The sequence below is a fragment of the Danio rerio genome, chromosome 12 (assembly GCF_049306965.1).
Source record: "Danio rerio strain Tuebingen ecotype United States chromosome 12, GRCz12tu, whole genome shotgun sequence".
Classification (NCBI taxonomy): Eukaryota; Metazoa; Chordata; class Actinopteri; order Cypriniformes; family Danionidae; genus Danio; species Danio rerio.
In genome coordinates this window covers 46,085,846-46,109,196 of record NC_133187.1, presented here as the reverse complement: position 1 = coordinate 46,109,196, position 23,351 = coordinate 46,085,846, and the positions used below count along the sequence as shown (strand labels likewise).

General features: G+C 35.1%; 2 protein-coding genes across 3 annotated transcripts in view; both read left to right on the top strand.

Annotated features, from left to right (window-relative positions):
• LOC101882968 (uncharacterized) overlaps positions 1–7,386 on the top strand; it is a 33,214-nt gene extending 25,828 nt beyond the window's left edge. The window contains exons 30-42 of the mRNA XM_073918893.1: positions 1,907–1,942; positions 2,992–3,027; positions 3,259–3,291; positions 3,384–3,517; positions 3,620–3,886; positions 3,973–4,068; positions 4,150–4,279; positions 4,371–4,504; positions 4,607–4,873; positions 4,956–5,051; positions 5,137–5,272; positions 5,356–5,438; positions 5,539–7,386. Of these exons, the coding sequence (XP_073774994.1) occupies positions 1,907–1,942; positions 2,992–3,027; positions 3,259–3,291; positions 3,384–3,517; positions 3,620–3,886; positions 3,973–4,068; positions 4,150–4,279; positions 4,371–4,504; positions 4,607–4,873; positions 4,956–5,051; positions 5,137–5,272; positions 5,356–5,438; positions 5,539–5,619 (1,529 nt within the window). The 3' untranslated portion in view covers positions 5,620–7,386. The remainder of the gene's footprint in view (positions 1–1,906; positions 1,943–2,991; positions 3,028–3,258; positions 3,292–3,383; positions 3,518–3,619; positions 3,887–3,972; positions 4,069–4,149; positions 4,280–4,370; positions 4,505–4,606; positions 4,874–4,955; positions 5,052–5,136; positions 5,273–5,355; positions 5,439–5,538) is intronic.
• Positions 7,387–7,823: 437 nt separating this feature from the next.
• The window catches only part of LOC100332535 (uncharacterized), a 32,432-nt gene continuing 16,904 nt past the window's right edge, over positions 7,824–23,351 (top strand). The window contains exons 1-4 of one of the 2 annotated variants that reach the window (XM_073918894.1): positions 7,824–8,098; positions 8,188–8,232; positions 8,577–8,601; positions 21,847–21,939. The gene's annotated coding sequence lies outside the window, so the exon portion shown is untranslated. Of the gene's footprint in view, positions 8,099–8,187; positions 8,233–8,576; positions 8,602–21,846; positions 21,940–23,351 lie in introns of those variants that run through there. The other variant, XM_073918895.1, reaches the window with a different exon arrangement.

The window sequence follows — 23,351 nt, the reverse complement described above, 5'->3', positions numbered from 1 at the left end:
GTTCACCATGTGGTTCCCTCTACCAAACACGACTCACTTGCTCTATGGTGAGCTGGAATATAGTTCTCACTCCCCTCTAGTGCAACCTAGTGGCCTGTAGTAATATTGCCACCAGTGCTTCTCACATCACAGGAAACTAAAACAACAATTAAAGCATGTAACGTTTGTTCGTTACAACTGTATAAAATGATAAAATATAAAATGATAAAATATATGATATTAATTGTACCCAGCTTAAATGTAAAATTAAAGTTACCAGAGGTAAAAGGAGAGACACAGGGGGAGGGAGAGAGAGAGACAAAGAGAGCAGGCCCAGAAGCCTGATTGCAGTAGAGTCAGAGAAGATAGACTCCAGAGGAGGAGAGGAGCAGAGCAGGAGAGAATCAGGCCAGGAAAAGAGAGGGCAGGAAAAGAGACAGAGCTTGAGTTTACCACCTATTTTGTATCTTTCTTGACCATGTGACTAAAGCCATTCAAGACATTCAAACTGACCAATCAACATGTGACCACATCATAAAACCCCCAAAGTCCACACAACAGGCCCTGATCTTATCAGTTCGCCTTTGTAGTCAGTATGGACCTTCTTGAGTCGAAAATACATGTTTTGTCATAAACAAATGCATATGATAATTTAGCCTCTTACAGACGCATTCATAGACAGCTGCTTAGTGCCCGTTGCGATTAGATTTTTCCTCTGATGAAGTTCTGGCAAGTGTCAGAAGATTTCAGCCACTTTCCTGCAGTGTGACAACAGCTGCGATGAGCATCAACTCAAGACTTGAGAGTCTGGTTCTCTCAAGGTTTTTTTTCTTCACTCCCATCAGGTGAAGTTTTTTTTTCCCCTCTCCGCTGTCGCCACTGCCTCGCATGGTTCAGGATTGGTAGAGCTATGCATCGATGAATTTGCTCTTCAGTGTTTGAACTCTCAGTAATGATTAAATCACACTGAACTGAGCTAAACTGAACTGAACTTAAACACTAAAACCTGAACCACACTGTTACAGTTACTGAACCACACTGTTCCAGTTACTATGACCATTTATGTGAAGCTGCTTTGACACAATCTACATTGTAAAAGCGCTATACAAAAAAAGCTGAATTGAATTGAATTGAAGAAGCAATAGGAGCTCCGAATTTGATGACGCAAACTCTAATGACCGAAGGGAAATGTCGAAACAATTTTTTCCTTCCTGTCACATGCTCATTGGAGATACGTCACATCTACAACCAAGCTTTTTCCTCAGAAAATGCTTAAATGTAAAATAAAATAAAATCAATAGATTTTGTTCTTTAGAGCAGGGGTTTTCAGACTTTTAGGACCCCCTATACTTTAAACTCGCTAACTTTTTTCGTGACATCCATATAGCATGTTTATTTTCCTCATTTAAACTATAGAGATTGATATTTTTCTGACCCCATAACTCTTTGGTGAGTTGTTTTGGAAAATATAAGCATATGTTTTATTATAATGTTAAAATATACTTTCTCTGTGAATTTATGTTTTGAGATTTTATTGCAAATGTCACATCTATAACGCTGGAATTGCTCACTTTAAAGTCTACTATTTACAGTATTTAAAAAAAAAAAGGTTATTCTGAAAGCCATGTATTGTAATTTCAGTCTTAAAGTTTTGATTTAGTGTTGTTGAGCAATGGGAATAACAATCAGTGCAGTGGATTATGGGTAGTGTAGTACAGTTGACTGGTACTGGTAGTGGATGGAGTGTCATCTATAGGATTTCGTGGGCTCATCTTAATCATGTGGATGTTTAGGCTGGTTTGCTTCTGGTGACAAATATTTTTGGAAATAAATTATTGAAAACAATTATTGGAACGAAAACAGCACTCGTGAAGTATAGGTTTAATTCATTAATCACTGGTGTTTTTATTTGTGTTCATTATTTTAGCAAACGCCACACTGAGATCCAGCACAGTTACACCAGGTATTAATGTTTAGTGCTCTTTACAGAAGTGTTTTATCTGCCTTATTTTCTGGTTTTCTGTCCTGCCGGCTCCACCCTGGCTTTGTACTCTGGCCTTGTTTTCTTTTTAGCCCATTGTTTTTACTTGTATATAAGTCCTAATGTATGCTTCTGCCGTTGTTTGTTGGTCATTGGTTGTGTTAGCTGCTCATGTTTCTGACTGTTTATTTACATATGGAGCCACTTTGTCACCTTGGAATTATAAGGTTCTATCTGCGTTCTGAATGATTTTGAGATATTGAGCTTCAAAGTTTTTGCATTTATACAGCAAACAGTATGTGTGTAACATTTGTTTTTTTAAATAAAAAGTCTCACACAACTTAATAAAAAAAACATCCCATAATGTAAATAAGTTGTCATTTAATAATAATATGTCAATAACTCAATTTTGACAAAAATGTTAAATAGAACCTTATAATTCTAAGGTGACGACTTTCCTCTCATCTGTACCTCATGCTTAGGCCCATCTGGAATCTGTGCGCGCAGAATTCCGCCAATTTTTAGCCCATCATTAATTCTGTTTATTTACTTGAGTAAATGTGTGTAAATCTATATTTATTCACTTTTTAAATTAATTTCTGTAATATTATTGACTAATGTGAAAATGTTCATCTGATTTATGTATAATGCAGTTTGTACGGCAATATTTTCTGTCATTTGCTGAATATATTATATGACAAACTTGCTTTATTTACCAAAAAAAGTGAATCTAATTGGATTTGCATTTTAAACATTAAATAAAAGTTAAAAAGATATTATTTTTTATTTCATATATTAAGGTTTTCGTTATGACACTCTCAAAATTATTCCGCGGAAATCCGCTGACTTTTACCAAAATTCTCAGCAGAAATAGCAGAAAACGTCCGCAGATTCTGTCTGGCCCTACTCATGCCCTAATATTACAATGACAAATCTTTTTTGTGTGTGTGAAAGTTATAGAAAAGAAAACTGATCTAATTAAGTGAGTTTAATGACCTATTCATTGCTGTTAAAAATTGTGCATTTTTCAGCAACCACCACATTTACAACCACAACAGTTCCACCAGGTAATAAAGCTTCAATTATTCTGGTGAAAGTTATAGAAAAGAAAACTGATCTAAAGAAATGAGTTTAATGAATAATTAGTTGCTGTTTAAATTTTTGTATATGTTTTAGCAACCAAATTTACAACCACAACAGTTCCTCCAGGTGATAAACAGCAAGTTGTTGATGACACCAGAGTGATTTTCTTGTACTTCACAAAAATATTTAATCTATTTATGTTTTCTCTTTAACAGTTGTTGCGATGACTTCTGCACAGCCGTGGACAGGTATTTACTGACTTCATTTCAGAATCAGCAATTATTACACAATTCTCGCAATTCTTTCTGACTTTGCATTTCTTGTGTTTTTCCCTCCTCAGCTCCAGCAATATTCTATCCATTCGGCTCGGCTGTAGGAGACACTGAATATTCTGAAACTGGTTCTGAAAACCACGTTTCTGTTGCTCTTTCCACCCCATTTACATTCTTTGGCCACACATACAACAGCTTATACGTAAGAATTCAGTTCCATTGCAAGTCGAAGTCTGAATGCAAATGCAGTGATTAAGCCAGATTGTGATTATTGCTGGATGTAAATTGATTTCTCATATTACAGGTTATTTATAATGGACTCCTGACATTCACAATGACAGCAATATCAGGCCCTTACTATAGTCCCCTCAAAGGACGAGAAGATTTCATTGCTGCGCTCTGGAATGACTTTGATGATTATTTCACTGGTGTGATTTCATATCAGCAGTACACAAGTGGAAGTGTGCTGAACCGCGCCACTCAGGATATAAACCAGCATTTCTCTCCAGTGAGCTTTCAAGCTTCTTGGGTTTTTGTCGCAACCTGGAGGTACAATCTACAGCCAAATCCGGTAAAAGTTATTTATTTTATTTCTTCCATGTCACAGACATTACAGACAGTGAATCATGATTTAATTTGTTTTCCTTTTCTTTTTAGCAAATCTTGTTCCAAGTAGTTTTAATTTCAGGCAGTGGTGGCTCTTTCTTTCTGATGAATTATGGTGACTGTGCTGCGTTATATGAAGTAACAGAGGTAAAACATCACAGGATTTAAAATTCAGTCATATATTTTCACCATCAGCTCTGTATTTATTAAACACATTTGCTTTCATAGGCTGGATTTGACACAATAAATTCAATAAGCAAGTTTGTAATTCCTGATTCAATTAACGGCAACTACCGAAACCTCAAGAGCACGACTAATGTAAATGTTCCCGGTCGCTGGGCCTTCAACGCATGGGCAGGTATATTATTGGCTTTTGGATTTGTTGTGTTCACATCAGAATCAGAAAGATTTAGACTTAAACTGCACACATTTTTGTGTTATTTTGGCAGCTCCAGCAATATTCTATCCATTCGGCTCAACTGTAGGAGACACCGAACACCACGTTAATAACGATGAAAACTCATATCCTGTTTCTCTTTCCACCCCATTTACATTCTTTGGCCACACATACAACAGCTTATACGTAAGAATTCAGTTCAATTCTCTGTCAAAGTCTAAATGCAAATGCAGTGATTAAGCTAGATTGTGATTATTGCTGAATGTAAATTGATTTCTCATATTTCAGGCTATTTATACTGGAGTTCTTTCATTCACAATATCACCAACATTAAATGTTGACATCAATCCCTTCGGAGGAAATGATGATTTCATTGCTCCGCTCTGGAATGACTATGATGATTATCACACTGGAGTATTCTCATATCAGCAGTACACTAATGGAAGTGTGCTCGACCGCGCCACTCAGGAAGTAAACCAATATTTCTCTCCAACAAACTTCAATGCTTCCTGGGTCTTTGTTGCCACTTGGAGATACAATCTACAACCAAATCCGGTAAAAGTCATTTATTTGTTTACCTATTGAGGTCACAGGCTCTGTAATCTTTGCATTATGATGACATGTTGTTTCTTTTCAGGCAATTCTGTTCCAAGTGGTTTTAATTTCAGGCGGTGATTGGTCTTTCTTTTTAATGAATTATGGAGACTGTGCTGTCTTATATGAAACAATGGAGGTGAAACAAACATGACAAGATTTCATTCTGTACTCCACATCAACTCTGCATGTTTTCATAACATTTGGATTTCATGTTTTAATAGGCCGGATACAACACAATGAACTCAGTAAGCAACTTTGTGATCCCTGATTCAATTAATGGCAACTACAGAAGCCTCAAGAACACGACTAATGTAAACGTTCCCGGTCGCTGGGCCTTCATCTCAAACAAAGGATTAGGTAGATGTTTAATAAGTTTTACATGTTGGTTTGTTTGCTGTACAAATGTTAAAATGTGTAATTATGTTTATGTTTCTCTTTAGAAAATATCATAGGAACCCAATTTAAGCTCACGTCGTATTTAGACCTGACACAGAGTAATAACCTGGAGGCTGTTCTGCAGCAAGTAAGTCAATTGGGAATTTTATTTTTAATGGACATTGATAACAAGTGGAGTTTGATGCAAATAAAGTCCATTTTAATCTGTCTGTCCATCTGTGTTTCAGATAAAACAAGAACTGGTCAGTCGTGGGCTGTCAGGTAACTTCGAGATAAAGAAAAGACGTGTCAAAAAGGTGCAGCCGTGATCAGAAAATAAAACCTCAGAAAGTCGATGCTTCACATGAAGAAAAACCTCCCAATTTAATCACCCCTCAGCTTGCTAAACATACTTATATAACATATTCACACACAATTATGTACACAAAAACATTTATTATAATCAAACTAATATAGTATTCATTTATCCTAATTAATTAATCAATGATTTTCCAATGCAATCTCAAGGCAATGTGTAACTTTTTGATTTAGTGGCTAATTCGCATTAAATACGATTATTTCATTCATATATTTTACTTTGATTAGCTCATACTCCAATAAGGGGTAGATTTAGGGGTAGGGAGCCTACTTTAAAAATGGTATGTTTTCATATGAATGAAATAACATGAATTAGCCACTTCTCTGACAACACATAATATAGTTTTGTTTCTTCATGAAATTGGACTGTTTTTATAGCTCTTTTTCTCATCATGCTTGTGTTTTATGAAATGTTAGATGTGCATCTTACTTTAAAACTTAAATGACAGAAGAAATACAATATGACGTAACTAAATAAACAACAGGTTTATAGGTTTATATAAACATTGCTGGTTAACATCTTTGTCATAAAACCTTGATCATCTCTTTTAGGACATTACTAATGAAATAGAGATAACTTTAAGTATAACTTTTGAGATAACTTTAAATAAACAAACATTGACGTCTATTCAATGCACACAAGGAAGAACAAAATTTTTGATTGATTTAGATTGACAAGAAGTTATGCTTTTGAATTGGAAAAAGGATCAATATTGTTTTATATTGTACATATTTGCACGCAGATACACAAGCAGATGTCTTAATCTTGTTGTTTTTATTTAAAATTGTTGCTTAACTATTACTGTACTTTTGTCTATTGAAATTATATTTTGAATGTTTAATCTTTTTTTTATTACTCAGTATCTATTTCTGTTCATGTTTTTACACATACACTGTAAAAAATCTGACCTTAAATTCACAGTAAATTACTGGCTAATATTTGCATTACTTTTCACAGTAAAATACTGTATGTAAAATCACAGCAAATTAAAGAGAGGTAGTTCACAGTAATTTACTGTGATTTTGTTACATTAAATTACTGTGAAAATACACCCATATAGTGTAACTTCACAGTAGATAGTAAAGTCCATTACTGTGATTTCACAGAATTAACTATATTTTACTTGAAGCAGGCTTTCCTTGGTTATTCATTCTGGCATTTACCCTGACTTTGAAATCATTTTAGGTGTTTCACAGTGTTTGGTTTTATGAATCAATTACTTTTGTTTAAGTTTATTACGCTTTTGGCTGAGCACAAAGTTATGTTCATTAAAAATGATTTCATATTTCCATATTAACCTTATAAAATTTAAAGGTGCAGTGCACCCAAAAATGAAAATTTACTATGACATTCATATTGTTTCAAAACAGGCTGCAATAACATTCTGCTATTTCTAAATATCAAAAAGTGCTCATACTAGTATAAAAGTTTATTTGTATTAATGGCTATGTTGAATGAAATAAAAAAAAAATTCCTATAACTTACATGCAAAAGATATAGCCCATTTTACAGTAATTTGCTTTAATCATGATGCCTGCCCTAATTTCACAATAAAATTATGAATACAAGACATTACTGTGAGTGATACTAATGTAATTAACTGTGAAAAATAACAGTAACATGTTGTGAAAATCTGGACATTTTTTACACATATATCTTATTGCACTTTATGGAAACTTTAAGATGTGAATAAAATGTCAAAATGCACATAAAAATGTATATTTGCTTAAGTGATTTGAATAATATTTTATCCAATAAGAATTATATTGAACTTTGATGGAAACACATTTACTAAATAAATACCACAGGAAAAAGATAAATGATGTTGTGTTTTGTTTATTTGTTCTAATAGTTAGACTTTATTTATTTATTTATTTATTTATTTTTCCCAGTGCTGTTTCCGCTGTTGGCTTAGTGAATGTATTTTCTAGATAATAGTTTTCACGTTATAAATGTCACTGCATGCCACTGTTTTTCTTCTGAAAGGTTTTCAGTTGGTGTCCATCCAAGATTTCTTTTTTATGTTAGTACTCGTTTCCCTGTAAAACTAAGAAAAGAAAATCATCTTTAAATTTCATTTCATGCATTTGAACAGCAGGTGGCCCAAAAGTATGTCAGAAGAGAGGCATAATGTTTTTCAGCTGTTCATGCCTCATTCTGTGGATTACTGTTGAATTTTAGTATTTGTCTCCTGGAATTACAGTATAAATACTCTCATTTTAGATCCACATTTTTGTTTCCACAACATATAAAAAATTATAAAAAATCATTGCATGCGTGTTATTTATTTTACAGGGTTTTTTTTTATTATCATTTAAACAGTTTTTCCTTTCACAGAAACTACAACAACTGCAAAGATAGGTACTGACATACCTTTGAATTAAAACCTACTGTTTTTAAGAAGTGCCAAGAATAAATCCAAGAAACTTGTGAGTATTTTTGTCAGCAAATAATACCCCACCTCATAAAGTGAATTATTGAGGTACTTAGTAATTTTTGTGTATGTTCATTCTTTTAGGATCCATGACAGAAGCTGCAACACAAGTCACCCAGGTTCAACCAGGTGATTAGTCATGAGTTCATCTATATATACAGTATGTTTGTGTAGGAGAGGAGACAAAATAAACATAAAATGATATGTACAATTAAAATGAGTCTTGCTCTTCTGAGAAAACGGAGCAGAAATATTTTGAGACTACTCATGAAAGTCTACTACAATTAGTTGTCCAATTATAATAGTTCTCATATACAAGTCACTTTCTGCACAAAAGTGCCTGACTCTATTAGAAAATGATAGATCAGTGAATTTCCCTCCATCAAACCTCCCATTTTAGGAATAAAAGTGTAAAAAGGAAAACTATTAATTTTATGAGGTATTTAATAATCTGTATTTTTCATTCTTTCCAGATCCCCACACTGAAAACCTCAACAGGTAATGAATCTGTGTAATAAAACACTCTTCATTTATTTTTTTCTTAAACGGTTTGTTGTCATGTAGAGGTCTATTCTTTAACAGAACCTTCCAGATTCACACTTTAGTTTCTATTCACTACAATCACTGTAGAAAACTTTACATTTGAATTAATTGAAACAATTTGACTTTATAAATTTTTAATTCTAAAATGATTAAATAATAAACTAGGATCACCCTACTGAAAAAAACACAGCTTAAACCAACCTTTTAGCTGGTCAAACAGCCTGGTTTTAGAGGGGTTTGGGCCATTTCCAGGCTGGTCTTAGCTGGTCAGGCTGGAAAATTACCATCTAAAACCATCTTGATAAGCCTAGTTTAAGCTGGAACTAGCTGGTTTTGCCTGACTAGGCTGGTCAAGCTGGTTTTAGCTGGTCATCTTCCAGCCTGATTAGCTAAGACCAGGCTGGAAATAACTGAAAACCAGCCTGAAAATTGCCAAGACCCTTCTAAAACCAAACTGGTCCACCAGCTAAAACCAGCCAACCAGGAGTGCGTTTCCAAAAACCATCGTTAACCAACTAAAGTCGCAGGATCCGTCCTTACAAACATAGTTTGTTGATTTGGCGTTTCCCAAATCCGTTGTTCCAACGAACATTTGCAAACTTGCACGCTTGCAAATACACTTCTAGAGCTGTAGTTAGAAGCATAGAAGCATGGTTCCTGGTTGTTTTCTATTCCCCAGTATCGCCCATTTGCCCTATTCATTTAGAACATTCCAACATTTAAACTTGGAATGATTTAAAAAAGCATTAAGGTCATCTCTTTTAGGTGTAATTTGCTTTCGAAGTATTTTTTACAGTTCAGTTTTAGCGATCTTCAAATTGACAATTGTGCACTTTTTAAACATTTATGCCATTTTAAAGGCAGCTGTGACTCATGACGAAAGCTATAGGTGACCTATTATTTAAAAGCAGAATTTACATCACGTCTCCAACGCTTGTTAAAACGAAAATATAAAGCATACGTTAATGCTTTTGATTAGGTTATTGTACCTGTTTAAAGTAAGAAATGTATCTGTACTGTATATGACATAGACAACATAGTTCTGTTGATTAGAAGATTTCTGCATGGCTTGAATGTGTCAAAATGTAAAATTAGTAATAACAAAAAATAAATGAAAAAATAATAATAATTAATAATATTATTATTATTAAGTAGGATTTTTTTTTATTTTGTTAGTAAATGGCCTACTGTAAATTACAATCATTAGCCTAGTGATTTATGTGATTAATATATGAGATTATAATAAGTGTTAGCTAAGTGGTTTGTTTTAGAATAGATTATAAAAAATTCTCAATAATATTTGTAAAAGAGACACAGGCCCTGTATGCACCATTTACATATATTTCAATTAATATGGAAAAAGAGTGCATGTTTTTATCTAAACTAATATTGATTTTTTTTTGTCTGTGTGCGTGTAAAACTATATAATTTGCACATAAAAGTATGTTTTTTTTTCTCTATAGAAGTAGTTACTCCACCCCATTAGAGCCTCATTATAGCCATTTTATGCTATAACTAACATGGTTCAAATGATGGATCTGCGACAAAGCCATGGTTTAACGCTAAGGATTTTTTCTACTGATCCGAACGAGCCAGTGGTTCAGATTTTTACTTGCCCTGTCAAAATTTTCACTGACCCCAACAAAAAAAAAGGGAAGTTAACAGCTATTTTTTTGCCGCATATTTTAAATAATAACAACAAAATGTTAATGAAAGTGTTATGCAAACAAAAAGAGCAGAGGAAATTGTGGAGGTATTTTATTGCGGTTCGAAATTATTTAACAAAAGGTGGCTGACTTGTCAAACTGACAGCAAACTGTAAAACATCACTTCGTTTTTTTTTATTACGTTGTTCACACCTAAATGTCTGCTTCCAAGATGTTAGAAACAGACGTTTTCTTTTAGCCTTATAATTTGATGTTGCCGCCATGTTGCCGTTTCTACGCTGTACTGGTTGTTACTAGGTTACGGAAAAAAGTAGCATGCTCAAAACATCAAATCAGATAAGAGGAATTGAAAAGCAATATAGTGTGTACGACATTACAGAGAAGGTAGTGTTTAAAGACTTAAAAGCACAACTTAAAATGCACGCAATTGACAAATAGTAGCAACAAATTAAATGTAAGTGACAAGGCAGCACTGTCCCAATCGGTCCAGTAATTATCCTGTCTACTGTCCCAAGCGTCTCTCACGCTGGCCCTGGGCCACCGGGCAGTCCTTATTGTTGAGCCCTGAAAGCATCTATGTTTTTGGGAAACACTCGTCACTACATCGTTCTTTTCCCAATAGATGCATTGTATTATGATAGTTGAGCCACACAGTTATGTTGTTGTTTGGGAAAAGCAGCCCAGCCTAGGCTGGTTTAAGCAGGGCCGTAAATGGTGTTGTACAGTTTAAACCAGGGGTCTCAAACTCGCGGCCCGCGGGCCATTTGCGGCCCTCAGTGCAATATTTTGTGGCCCGCGCTGACCGCTGTACACTGACAGAATCAGCGGAGCGGGGAGAGAGAGCGCTCCCTGCTCCGCTGATTCCATCCGTACACATCGGTCACTGGCATTCCCCGCCCGCCATGTAAACAAAGGGGCGGGGATGCCGATGACGTCACCACGCACCCCCGCCCCTTTGTTAGACGTTGTGATGGCCGGGAAGTGTAAGGAGGGAACTTGCGCCGGCCAGAACCAAGGTAAGCTGTTCCCGCCCCTGCCTGCCACTTAGCTACCTATCTGCAGCCTGCCACCTACCTAGCTACAGCCTGCATCTTATATATATTATAGGTAGATACAGACTGGTACAGAATGATGTGACTGGAGTGGGGTGGGGGTGTTTTATTTATACATATATACGCCTTTTTTTAGGTGAGGCGGGAATGGAAGTTTTGAGTGAGTTCCCCCAAGCCATACTGAGGGTCTCAACTGCTTCCGCTCTAAAGCCAAATGTGGTTCAGATTTGTGAGAAGAAGCGCTGTCAAGTCTCTGGCAGCAAGAAGTAGGCAAAAGATGCCATGTTCAGAAGAACTGTTCATAATCTTCACTCATTGTTCTATTAATGTTCAGAAGAAATAATTAAAACTGTTAATAATGACATTTGAGGACTTTTTTTTTTGTGAAATCCCTTATGCGGCCCAGCCTCACCCAGACTTTGCCTCCTACGGCCCCCAGGTAAATTGAGTTTGAGACCCCTGGTTTAAACAGTGTGAAATAGAAAGAATGATTTAGGGTGTTTGACGAGGTGCACGCGACGTGTCTGAAGAGCGAGCAGGGATGCGGTGGGGAGGGGTGAGAAGGGTGCGCGACGTAATTGAGGATCGGGAGGGAGACGTGTGATTTCCAGAAGATTATCACTCGTTTGTGGGTATCCGGGAGTATCTGTGCATTTGCGGGAGACTCCCGAAACTTCCAGGAGACTTGGGATGTCTGGAATGACAGCCGTATGCCTATTACATATCCATAATACACGGTGATATACATTTACATTTTTACATTTACATTTAGTCATTTAGCAGACGCTTTTATCCAAAGCGACTTACAAATGAGGACAAGGAAGCAATTTACACAACTAAGAGCAACAATGAATAAGTGCTATAGGCAAGTTTCAGGTCTGTAAAGTCTAAGAAGGGAAGTATTAGTAGTATTAGTATTTATTTATTTATTTATTTTTTTGGTACAGTTAGTGTGATATTCAGAGAGGCAATTGCAGATTAGGAAGTGTAGTGGAGACTAAATAGTTGAGTTTTTATTCGTTTCTTGAAAGTAGCGAGTGACTCTGCCGTTCTGATGCAGTTAGGGAGTTCATTCCACCAACTGGGCAGATTGAGCGTGAGCGTTCGCGAAAGTGATTTCTTCCCTCTTTGGGATGGAATCACGAGGCGTTTCTGGAGGGCACATAGATCTGCAGAAGCGAGAGCAGATAAGAATGAGCAAGGCCAGAAGTCACTTTGTAAGCAAACATCAGAGCTTTGAATTTGATGCGAGCAGCAACTGGCAGCCAGTGCAAACGGACTAGCAGCGGAGTGACGTGCTCTTTTAGGTTAATTGAAGACCACTCGTGCTGCTGCATTCTGGAGCAGTTGAAGAGGTTTGATAGAGTTAGCTGGAAGCCCAGCTAGTAGAGTGTTACAGTAATCCAGTTTGGAGAGAACAAGAGCTTGAACAAGGAGTTGAGCTGCATGTTCAGATAAGAAGGGTCGGATCTTTCTGATGTTATAGAGTGCAAATCTGCACGATCGAGCAGTTCTAGAAATGTGGTCAGAGAAGTCAGGCTTGGATTGTATTGCTTTCTCACTACAATCAATCCGCTCCAGAGTTCGTTTCAATCAAGTCAAGACCACCTCATTCATGCGATTTCAGATTGATTGTTTTGGTGCGGATCTGAGCGCGATTGATATATTCACATATGCTAAACAAACCACGCTAACTGGGCAAACGAGACAGGTTCCGAAAAAAAAGTTTAGGTGTGAAAGCACCCATATAGTTATTACTAGCATTTTCAAACTCACACTATGCTAAAATGTTTCTAGCATATGAATGGCCTGTTTAGTATTTTTTCTAACACCAGTTAGCAAAATTGTAGCATGGTTAACATGTTGATAGTGCAGATTAGCTTGTTTGTAGAGTTAGCCTGATGCTAGCATGTTTTAACAAATGGTTAATATGTTTTCACATTGACAGCACAGATTAGCTTGTTAGTTGTTTGCTAGCATGTTTAGCATATATAGTTAACATGTTTTTACACTTTGTTGACATGAATTAGCATGTCTTAGCATGCTTGGAACATTGTTATCATGCATTTCCATATTGCTAGTATATTTTCATCATGTTTAGCATACTTCCAATATGCAAGCATCAGTTAACATGTAATGCTTGCATTTCTATCATGTGACTAACACATTTTAGCTGTTACATTTTTGCAGATTTCAAGCATGACCCGACATGCTCCTATGGTGTTTAGCACTTGATTCATATGTTAAAATGTTCAAGTTTAACACAGTGTTAACATTTTTGTAGCATTCTGCAGCTTCTGTTACCACGCATTGTCCTAGTGCATGATTTATGATGTTCTATTATGCAAGGCTAATTGTTCAAACTAGGATTTTGCATTGTTTTGTCCAGTAAAACACTGTATGTAAGACATAAATAATAACTAAATGATTTTCTTTATTAGCTCTTACAGCAATAGAACCAAGAACCACATTGGGTAATAAAACACATTTGAATGACAGTCACATGTTTCTGCTTCAGCTTATGAAACAAATAATCACCCACTAATCACCACTAGCTTAGCTACATTGTTCAGTAGCTTGACAGCATCTCAGCTATTTAAGATAATGTAGATTTTCCAGTAGTTATCTACCTTTTCCCGCACGTAGGAGGGTAGCTTGACAACAGCTACATTCCATTTAGTGAGCATGCAAAGCAACAATGTCGCCTTACAAGATAACATAGTACAATCGTGTATTGCAGACATCTGCTGGTAACTCATGCATCTCATGACTTCTACATGAATCAACATTTATTTATTTATATCTGTTCATTTGTAAATAATATTTTTCAAGTAACAACTGTAGGAATTTAATTCATGAAGTACACAGTTTGCAATTAACCTGAAGTTTGTACTTTGTATGAGTTCTTGTGTGAATAACATTTCTTACCGGAATTTTGACACGTCACTAATTTTGAATAATTGAGAAAATGCAACCAAGTGCTTAATCTAGATTGAATCATTTTTAAGTGCAATGAAATTTTTTTTTGCAGATTTGTACTTTGACTCGTGACAGTCTGAGAATTTTTAAAATTGTGTATAATAAAACGTTGACATTAAAATTGGATTGCTTTAAGTGCTAAAAATTTTACTTAAAATGATTGACCTTATTTTAAAACAGTTGAAACCAGAAGTTTACATACACTCTAAAAAAGGAATATAACCCTTTTTTTAAACATGTCTGATGGTAAATCACACTAAACGTTTACTATTTTAGGTCCGTTAGGATTACCTAAATGATTTACATTTGCTAAATGTCAGAATATTGAGATTATTTTTTATTAATTTCTAGACAGTCAAAAGTTTACACACATTTCCTTGGTGTTTTTTTTTTTTTAGCATTGTTTTTAAACTTTATAAATTTGGTCAAATGTTTTGGGTATCATTCTACAAGCTTCTCGCAATAGTTTGAGGGATTTTTGGCCCATTCCTCCTGACAAAATTGGTGTAAATGAGTCAGATTTAAAAGGCTGTCTTGCTCGCACAAGCTTTTTCAACTCTGCCCACACATTTTCTATAGGATTGAGATCAGGGCTTTGTGATGGCCACTCCAAAACATTTACTCTGTTGTCCTTAAAGCACATTTGAACTAATTCGGCAGTACACTTAGGAACATGGTCTGTTTGGAAGACCCATTTGTGGCCAAGTTTTAATTTCCTGGCTGATGTCTCGAGATGTTGCTTCAGTATTTCTACATAATGTTCTTTCTTCATGATGCCAACTATGCTGTGAAGTGGACCAGTCCCTCCTGCAGCAAAACAGCTCCACAACATGATGCTGCCGCCCCCATACTTCACAGTTGGGATGGTGTTGCTTGGCTTGTAAGCTTTCCTCTTTGCCCTCCAAATGTAACACTGGTCATTATGGCCAAACAGTTCAATCTTAGTTTCATCAGACCACAGGACATGTCTCCAAAAACTATTTTTTTCCCAGTGTCATTTAGCAAATTGTAATCTGGCTTTTTTTTTTTTTTTTTTTGTTGATTCTGGCTTGTTGATTTCTCCATGTTGTCACACAAGGAAGCAGTGTGTTTGAGGTTTTCCTTAAATACTATTCTACAGTTTTGCCTCCAATTAACTCAAATGTTGTCGATTAGCCAATCAGAAACTTCCAAAACCTTGACCCCATCATCTGAGCTTTTTCAGAGGCAGAATAATCTTATTGTATGTAAACTTGACTTTTAAGAAAAGTTATAACAATTTCTCAAAAATATCTCTCTCATTATTCTGCTATTAAACAGAACAGAAACAAATTTGATAATGCAAACTTACCTAAAAAAAAAAAAAGTTTAGTCACATTAACATCTGACTTTTTTAAATGGTTATGTGCCTTTCTATACAGTGTATGTAAACTTCTGGTTTCAACTGCGTATGCCTTAAAAAAGGTGTCTGAAGTCAATTGTAGTGTATCTACCTTTTTAGAAGTATAAATGTTTTTTTTGAAGATGTGCAGCTTGTAGCTAATCAATTCATTCACAAACCAATCATCACGAGAATGCATTTTCAAAACCACTTCAACTTAACATTCATCACAATGTATTAATTGAAAAAGTAACATCTTAAGTAAGGGTCCCACTTTATATTAAGTGGCCTTAGCTAATATGTACTTACATGGTAATTAATAGTTTGTTACAATGTACTTATTATGTAAATACATGTATTTACTGTGTACTTATGCTTGATTCATTACATGTATGTAATTACATCTGTAATTAACTTTTGTAATTACATTTGTAAATACACTGTTTACCATCCCTTACACCTTAACCCACCCTTAAACCTACCCATACCACCAAACCTGTCCATAACCCAACCTCTATCCCAACTCAAAAGCACCACAAGTATTCTCAAATACATTATAAACACAGTAAGTATATTGTATTTATTTTTTAATGTAAGTACATAGTAGTTAGGGACACTTAATATAAAGTGGGACCAAAGTAAGTCTTAACGTATTAAAAATACATTTATCTCACCATTATCTTGCAACAGTTTTGCTATCCCTTTGGCTCTGAATGCATTTTGAGATACATATAAAATTTAGCCACATCCTTTGGTGTAATGATAAAAAATGCAATCCTATTGTCCTAACTCTGAGTCTAAATGCATTTAGGGCAAATAGACTAAATAATAATTTCAAGAGTTCACACTTAGCTGATGATTGATTGTAAAGCTTGTTTGGCATGCTGTCACGAAAGAGAGCCCTGAGCTCAGAGGATCCTCAAGCCTGGGACTCCCTCCTGTGTGCAGGGCGAGAGGGGAGTTTAAAGGGCCATAACACCCCCCACTTTCTGTTCAAGTCTACTTCAGACTTTTTTCAAAAGATGCATGATTAATGGGCGTGGAGCTCCGCGAGCATAGGGCAGGAGTGGGCGTGGCCAGCAGGGGAGAAGGAGAGGAGCGAACTGGTGTCAGTTAGCTCACAAAATGAGACACAAACCGTGAGGAGACGCATGAGTTTATTACAAAGTTAAAATGCAAACAGCAATTTAATGCCCTTCTCCATTTGTTATTCGTAATTTCATATACAGATAACCACAATTTATATCATTATAAAGATAATCCTGTTCTTATACCCACTATAAATGAGGACTTTTCCCTCAATCCCCGGGTCTGACTCTGAATCAGAGGTCTGAATGGAGACTCAGTGCCGTCTCCTGCCTTGACTATTTTAACCATTAGTCCTGCTGGTAATCTGGAGGATTTAGGCAAACACAGCAGCACAGTGATGTGTCTAAATGTGAACAAACTTCTGATAAAAGACAACGTCCACCATTCTCCAATTCTCGTACTCGTCTCCCAACAAAAATGCTTGTAGCACACAAACAGCTTTGCTGTATTGGCCCCAACATGATCGCGGGGAAAAATAATGCAACAAACCCCGTGGATCATGGAAACAAACACATACGAGCCTTCATGAACCGCTAAATACTGTGTGCCGTGGCCACGGGTTAGTGTCTCACAGCTTGCTAGCAAGGTCTGCCTTGCCTTCGGAAAGCACGTGCTCTCATGAATAATTAAGCAGCCAGCTCTTCTCATAGGATAAGAAAACTCCCCTATGAATAATAATGGATAAAAGCGTCTGCTAAATGACTAAATGTAAATGTAAATGTAAATGTAATGAGAAACGGACGCGTCATCATTGCACTTGCAGTACTGCGCTTCGTCGCCAAATTTGATCCTGCCCCAAAAATCATTTTAAACCCGGAAGCTGAAATTAGCTGACAAAAGCTCAAAATTATCCAGTTTTCCCCACAATTAAAGCTGACAGGTGCCAACATTGTCTTAACTGATGCTCAACACACACAAATCTGTTAATATAAAAAAAATAAAAAAAAAGTTCTCCAGGGTGTCCTGAACCATTAAGCTTAGGTAGATCTTGATGAACTTCCCTGCTGTTTGTAGCTAATGAGCAGTTAGGAAATTGTTATGAAGAGATAACTGCTGGCTAGGTGTCCAGTTTTTATCAGGTTACTCACTTTACCTCAATAAACGCCCAACTGGAATGGTTTCAGGGCAAGTACGATGGATACAACTCGAGTCACTGCTGAACTTTTATTGCGTACACTGTACACATACACAATGTTCATCCACAAAGTAGACAGCCGTACCAACGTTACACTTATCTGTCAAACTTTGACGTCCTTCCTTGTTTAATGACAGTTGTTAGTAGCTAGTAACTAGTATCTGGCAGCTAGCTAGGTTATAAACTGGCAAGCGTACCGGCCCTGAACAATAACTGACTGAGAGGGAATGAAAATGAAACTTGCGTCTTAATTTATACACAGACACAACTTATCGGCTAGAAACGGTAATACACATCTCCATAATCTATCAGAACTATGATATTTATGAAAATACAACATAAATGTGCCAATGTGCAATTCAAATATACAAACCTATATTTGTTCTTCAAATACTCTGAAACATAATAACATCTATCTCTAAAAATGAACACATATAAACAATAGTGACACATACTGGAAAGTCCTACACTAGGAGCACATCTATGGTGCCAATTTGGATTAGTCAATTAACTCAAGTCGAATGTTTTTGGATGGTGGGAGGAAACCGGGGGAGAGGGGGAAACCCACAAGAGCACGAGGAGAACGACTGGCTTGGTAAGGACTAGAACCAGTGACGTTCTTGCTGTGAGGCAACAGTGGGCTGCCGTGAAACCCAATCTAGGAAAGGAGAAGGAGTAGTAGCGGAAGGGGGATTCTTCAAAACAAAGACGACTGTTGTATGAAGCTTTGATTATTTCTGGAGACGTAGGAATCGTTTGATTGGTAAAGCATATGTTAGCTATCGCGGGTCCAGCCGTGGTCAATCATAAGCACGTGATCCTCTTGAATTTAGTTTATAAATAAACTTCAATTTGCAACCATTTCTGCTTGTTCATGTTGCGCACATCAATCAATTTGTTTTCAGTTTTTTTTTTACAGATTTTAAACACTTTGTCTTTTACATTTTAAAACTGTGGATGGAAATGCCAAAGGTCTATTTATTATTTACCAATTTTTTTTTCATTTTGCAGCAAACTGTACACATAATATACTGTATACTGTACAAGATGCAAGTTTAATTACAGAAATGCATTGCCATTTTACAGTTCAGAATGCCTTTGGTTTTGCTACTTACATGCTTCCATATTCTGCATATTTCAGTAAGTGGAATTATTTGTGTTGTATTAAGCCATGTGTCTTAACACCTGGCGTGCCCTTTAAAACATGAAATGCCATTGCCAGTAAAACATAGAAATGTGTATACAGAGGAATGTCACTATACAAGGTTTTCACTTCTGTGTGTGCAGTTGGCCGGGTTAAATGCAGAGCCCTGAGTATAAGACATAAGCATTTCTTTCCTTCACCAACTAATTACAAAAGTCAACTTTTAGTATTTCTATTCAGTTGTAGTACAAATGTAAAACTCAATCTACTTATAGTTCACTTACAAGTACATTTTTATATACTACAAATTGGACAATTTAGTCCAAAACAGTATTCAAGTAGTGCACTTACAAGTACACTAATAGTATATGTATATGGATTACAAATAAATTAATACAATGAACTTTGAGCTACTTTTTTTGTAATCAAGTACTACTATTTCCATTTTAGCTCAAGGCACAGCGTAATGATTGCTCACGTCAGATTCTTTCTGTATCTTCAAAAAAGGCTAAATCTAATGTTATCAAGTTGATCTGGTGACACTAAAGTCTGTCAGAACAGAAATTATTTATTAGAAATTGGTCATTAATAATAGGCTAATAATATTGACTTAAAACTGACCATGAAAATCAACTGCTTTTATTCCAGCCAAACTAACACAAAATAAAACTTAATTAATACAATGAACTTCATACAATGAAATTAAAGCTGCTCGTAATCAAGTACAGTATGAAAAGAGACTGTTAATGTGCTGCAGGTTTACTTTTAGTGACACCATTATGTCATTGTTTTCCCGTTTCAGCTGAAGTGACAGCGTAATGATTGCTCATGTCAAACAGACTCTTTCTGTATCTTCAAAAAAGGCCAAATCAAGTTTTATCAAATTGATCTGGTGACACTAAAGTCTGTCAGAACAGAAACCATTTATTAGAAATTAGTTATTGTGTTTAGAAATGTGTTAAAAGGTCTCTGTTAAACAGAAATTGGGGAGAATATATACATAATAATTCTGACTTCAACTGTATGTTAACTAGGCAAGACATTATAACAGTGGTTTGTTCTGTAGACAATCTGAAAAGAAAAAAAAAAAGCTTCTTGGGGTGGGGGCTAATAATATTGACTTTAAAATTGACCTTAAAAAAAGAACTGCTTTTAATCCAGCCAAACTAAAACAAAATAAAACTTAATTAATGCAATGAACTTCATACAATGGAATTAAAGCTGCTTTTTTGTAATCAAGTACAGTATGAAAAGAGACTGTTAATGTGCTGCAGGTTTACTTTTAGTGACACCATTATGTCATTGTTTTCCCCTTTCAGCTGAAGGCACAGCGTAATGATTGCTCACGTCAAACAGACTCTTTCTGTATCTTCAAAAAAGGCTAAATCAAATTTCATCAAGTTGATCTGGTGACACTAAAGTCTGTCAGAACAGAAACCATTTATTAGAAATTAGTTATTGTATTCAAAAATGTGTTAAAAGGTCTCTGTTAAACAGAAATTGGGGAGAATATATACATAATAATTCTGACTTCAACTGTATGTTAACTAGGCAAGACATTATAACATTGGTTTGTTCTGTAGATAATCTGAAAAGAAAAAAGCTTCTTGGGGTGGGGGCTAATAATATTGACTTTAAAATTGACCTTATAAAATGAACTGCGTTTAATCCAGCCAAACTAAAACAAAATACAAATTAATTAATACAATGAACTTCATACAATGAAATTAAAGCTGCTCATAATCAAGTACAGTATAAAAAGAGATGTGCTGCAGGTTTACTTTTAGTGACACCATTATGTCATTGTTTTCCCATTTCAGCTGAAGTGACAGTGTAATGATTGCTCACATCAAACAGACTCTTTCTGTATCATTAAAAAAGGCTAAATCTAATTTCATCAAGTTGATCTGGAGACACTAAAGTCTGTCAGAACAGTAAGGATGATTATTATTTTATTTAGCTCTGATAAGTATTCCTGTAAGCACTGAATTGTCGTTGACACCAAGTAACTTTTGTGCTTTCTAAGGAAAGACCTGTTTTCAGTCTTTGACACAACATAACATTGCAGTCATGGGAAACAATAAGGTAAGCTTACATTGCAGAGAGTGGTATCAATGCACTTGTGATTTCTGCATTAACATTATCTGCAATGGCAATATAAAAACAGATAATGGTTTGAAAATGGTTGTAGATCTTGAACAGTATCAGGGTTTTTATACTGACATTTACTGGAATGCACCTTGTTGTTTCCCATCACTGGAATGTAATGTTCCTCCAAGAACTGAAAACTGGAAAATCAGAATAGCTGACAGAGCGATTCATGAACAAAGTACAGAATGTAGATCACAATCGATAAAAAAAACCTAAAAACACCAAGTTATGAGCAAGTCTTTCTCTAGAAAGCACAAGTGCTGCCTTCTGTCAACAACAATTCAGTGCTTACAGAAATATCAGCTCTAGGATTTGTGATATCAGAAGTAAATAAAACCATATGCCTTGCTGCTCTGACAGACTGTAATACCACCCGATCAACTGGATAAAATTAGATTTAGCCTTTTTTGTAGAAACAGAAAGAATCTGTTTGAAGTGTGTAATAAATCTGCTGTCGCTTTAGCTAGAAACTGCAGCACATAAACACTGTTCACATATTTACTTTATATTATAATTCATCTATAAGTCATGTGATGTCTGTAGGGAAAGACTTTTGCTTCAGATTTTCTGTTAGAGCTATTGGCGCTGTTCCAATGAAAGTGACATATTTTCTTACATTTTAGATGCAACCCAGGTGCTGGGGCGTACAGTATATAAACCAAATATACTTCCTGCTACACCACTGTAGGTGAGCCTGTTGGATGAAGCTGTCAGAGGTGGGTAAAACATTATCATTACTTGTGCTTATTTCTACTGTGTGTGTATACATATATATATATATATATATATATATATATATATATATATATATATATATATATATATATATATATATATATATACATACATACATACATACACACACACAGTTGAAGTCAGAATTATTATAATTTGTTTTATTTCGGCTACAATAAAAGTAGTTTTTAGTTTTTTTAAAACCGTTTTAAGGTCAAAATTTTTACAGAACAAACCATCATTATACAATAACTTGCCTAATTACCCTAACCTACCTAGTTCACCTAATTAAGTCATTAAATGTTACTTTAAGCTGTATAGAAGTGTCTTGAAAAGTATCTAGTCAAATATTTTTTTACTGTCATCATGGCAAAGATAAAATAAATCAGTTAATGCAGATGAGTTATTAAAATTATTATGTTTAGAAACGTGTTGGGAAAATCTCTGTTAAACAGAATATATATATCATATATAACATATGCACTGTATTTGCTAACTGATTACACTGGGGAACAAGTTAATTCATCAAATTTTATTTCTTTTTAATATATTTTTAAGTGTTGCTTAACTGAGACAATATTTTTGAGACAACACATTTTTAAACATAATAATTTTTATAAATAAATATAAGTTAAAACTATTAAAAATAGTTTTTGCCATGATGACAGCTCGTAATATTGTTCTACTTATTTTGCAAAATACTAGTAGTCAGCTGAAATTTGAAGACTTGATGATATTATGTTAACTAGGCAAGTTGGGATAATTAGGCAAGTTATAGGACAACAGTGATTTCTTAAAAATAAATAATTTAAAAAAAAGTTAACATTTAAAAAAAATGATTTTATTGCAGCCAAACCAAAAGAAATAAAAACTATACAACAGTTAAAACTAAAACAAAGTGGAACTTCAGAGTTGGAAAAGTATGATTTCATTCTCTCAACTTTTTAAAAGTATATATAATGGTTGGTTACATTATACAATTATAAATACAGTTGTTGTTGCTGTTAACCTCTTAAGGCCCAAGCTGTTTTTTTACATGCATTTTTTATTTATCTTTGCTATTTGGGCTTATTGGAACCTAATTAGGATAAAACCTAAGTATTAACTTTTGATATGATGTACTTTTAGAAAAAAATGACGTCCATTTATGTGGACTCATGGTCCGAATTCCCATAAAACACAATAAAGTCCCCTTTGTGTAATAGAATGAAAAACTCTATATTTCTGCCTTGAACACAGCAGTTTTTCCATTAATAACACATACATACATACTTTTTAAACATGTTTTGACTATCAGTAAACACATTTTTTGCTTATTTTGGACAGTTAAAATAGTGTTTGGAACATTTCATATGCCGCAAAACAGTTGCAGGATAACACTGTATGGCTGAAA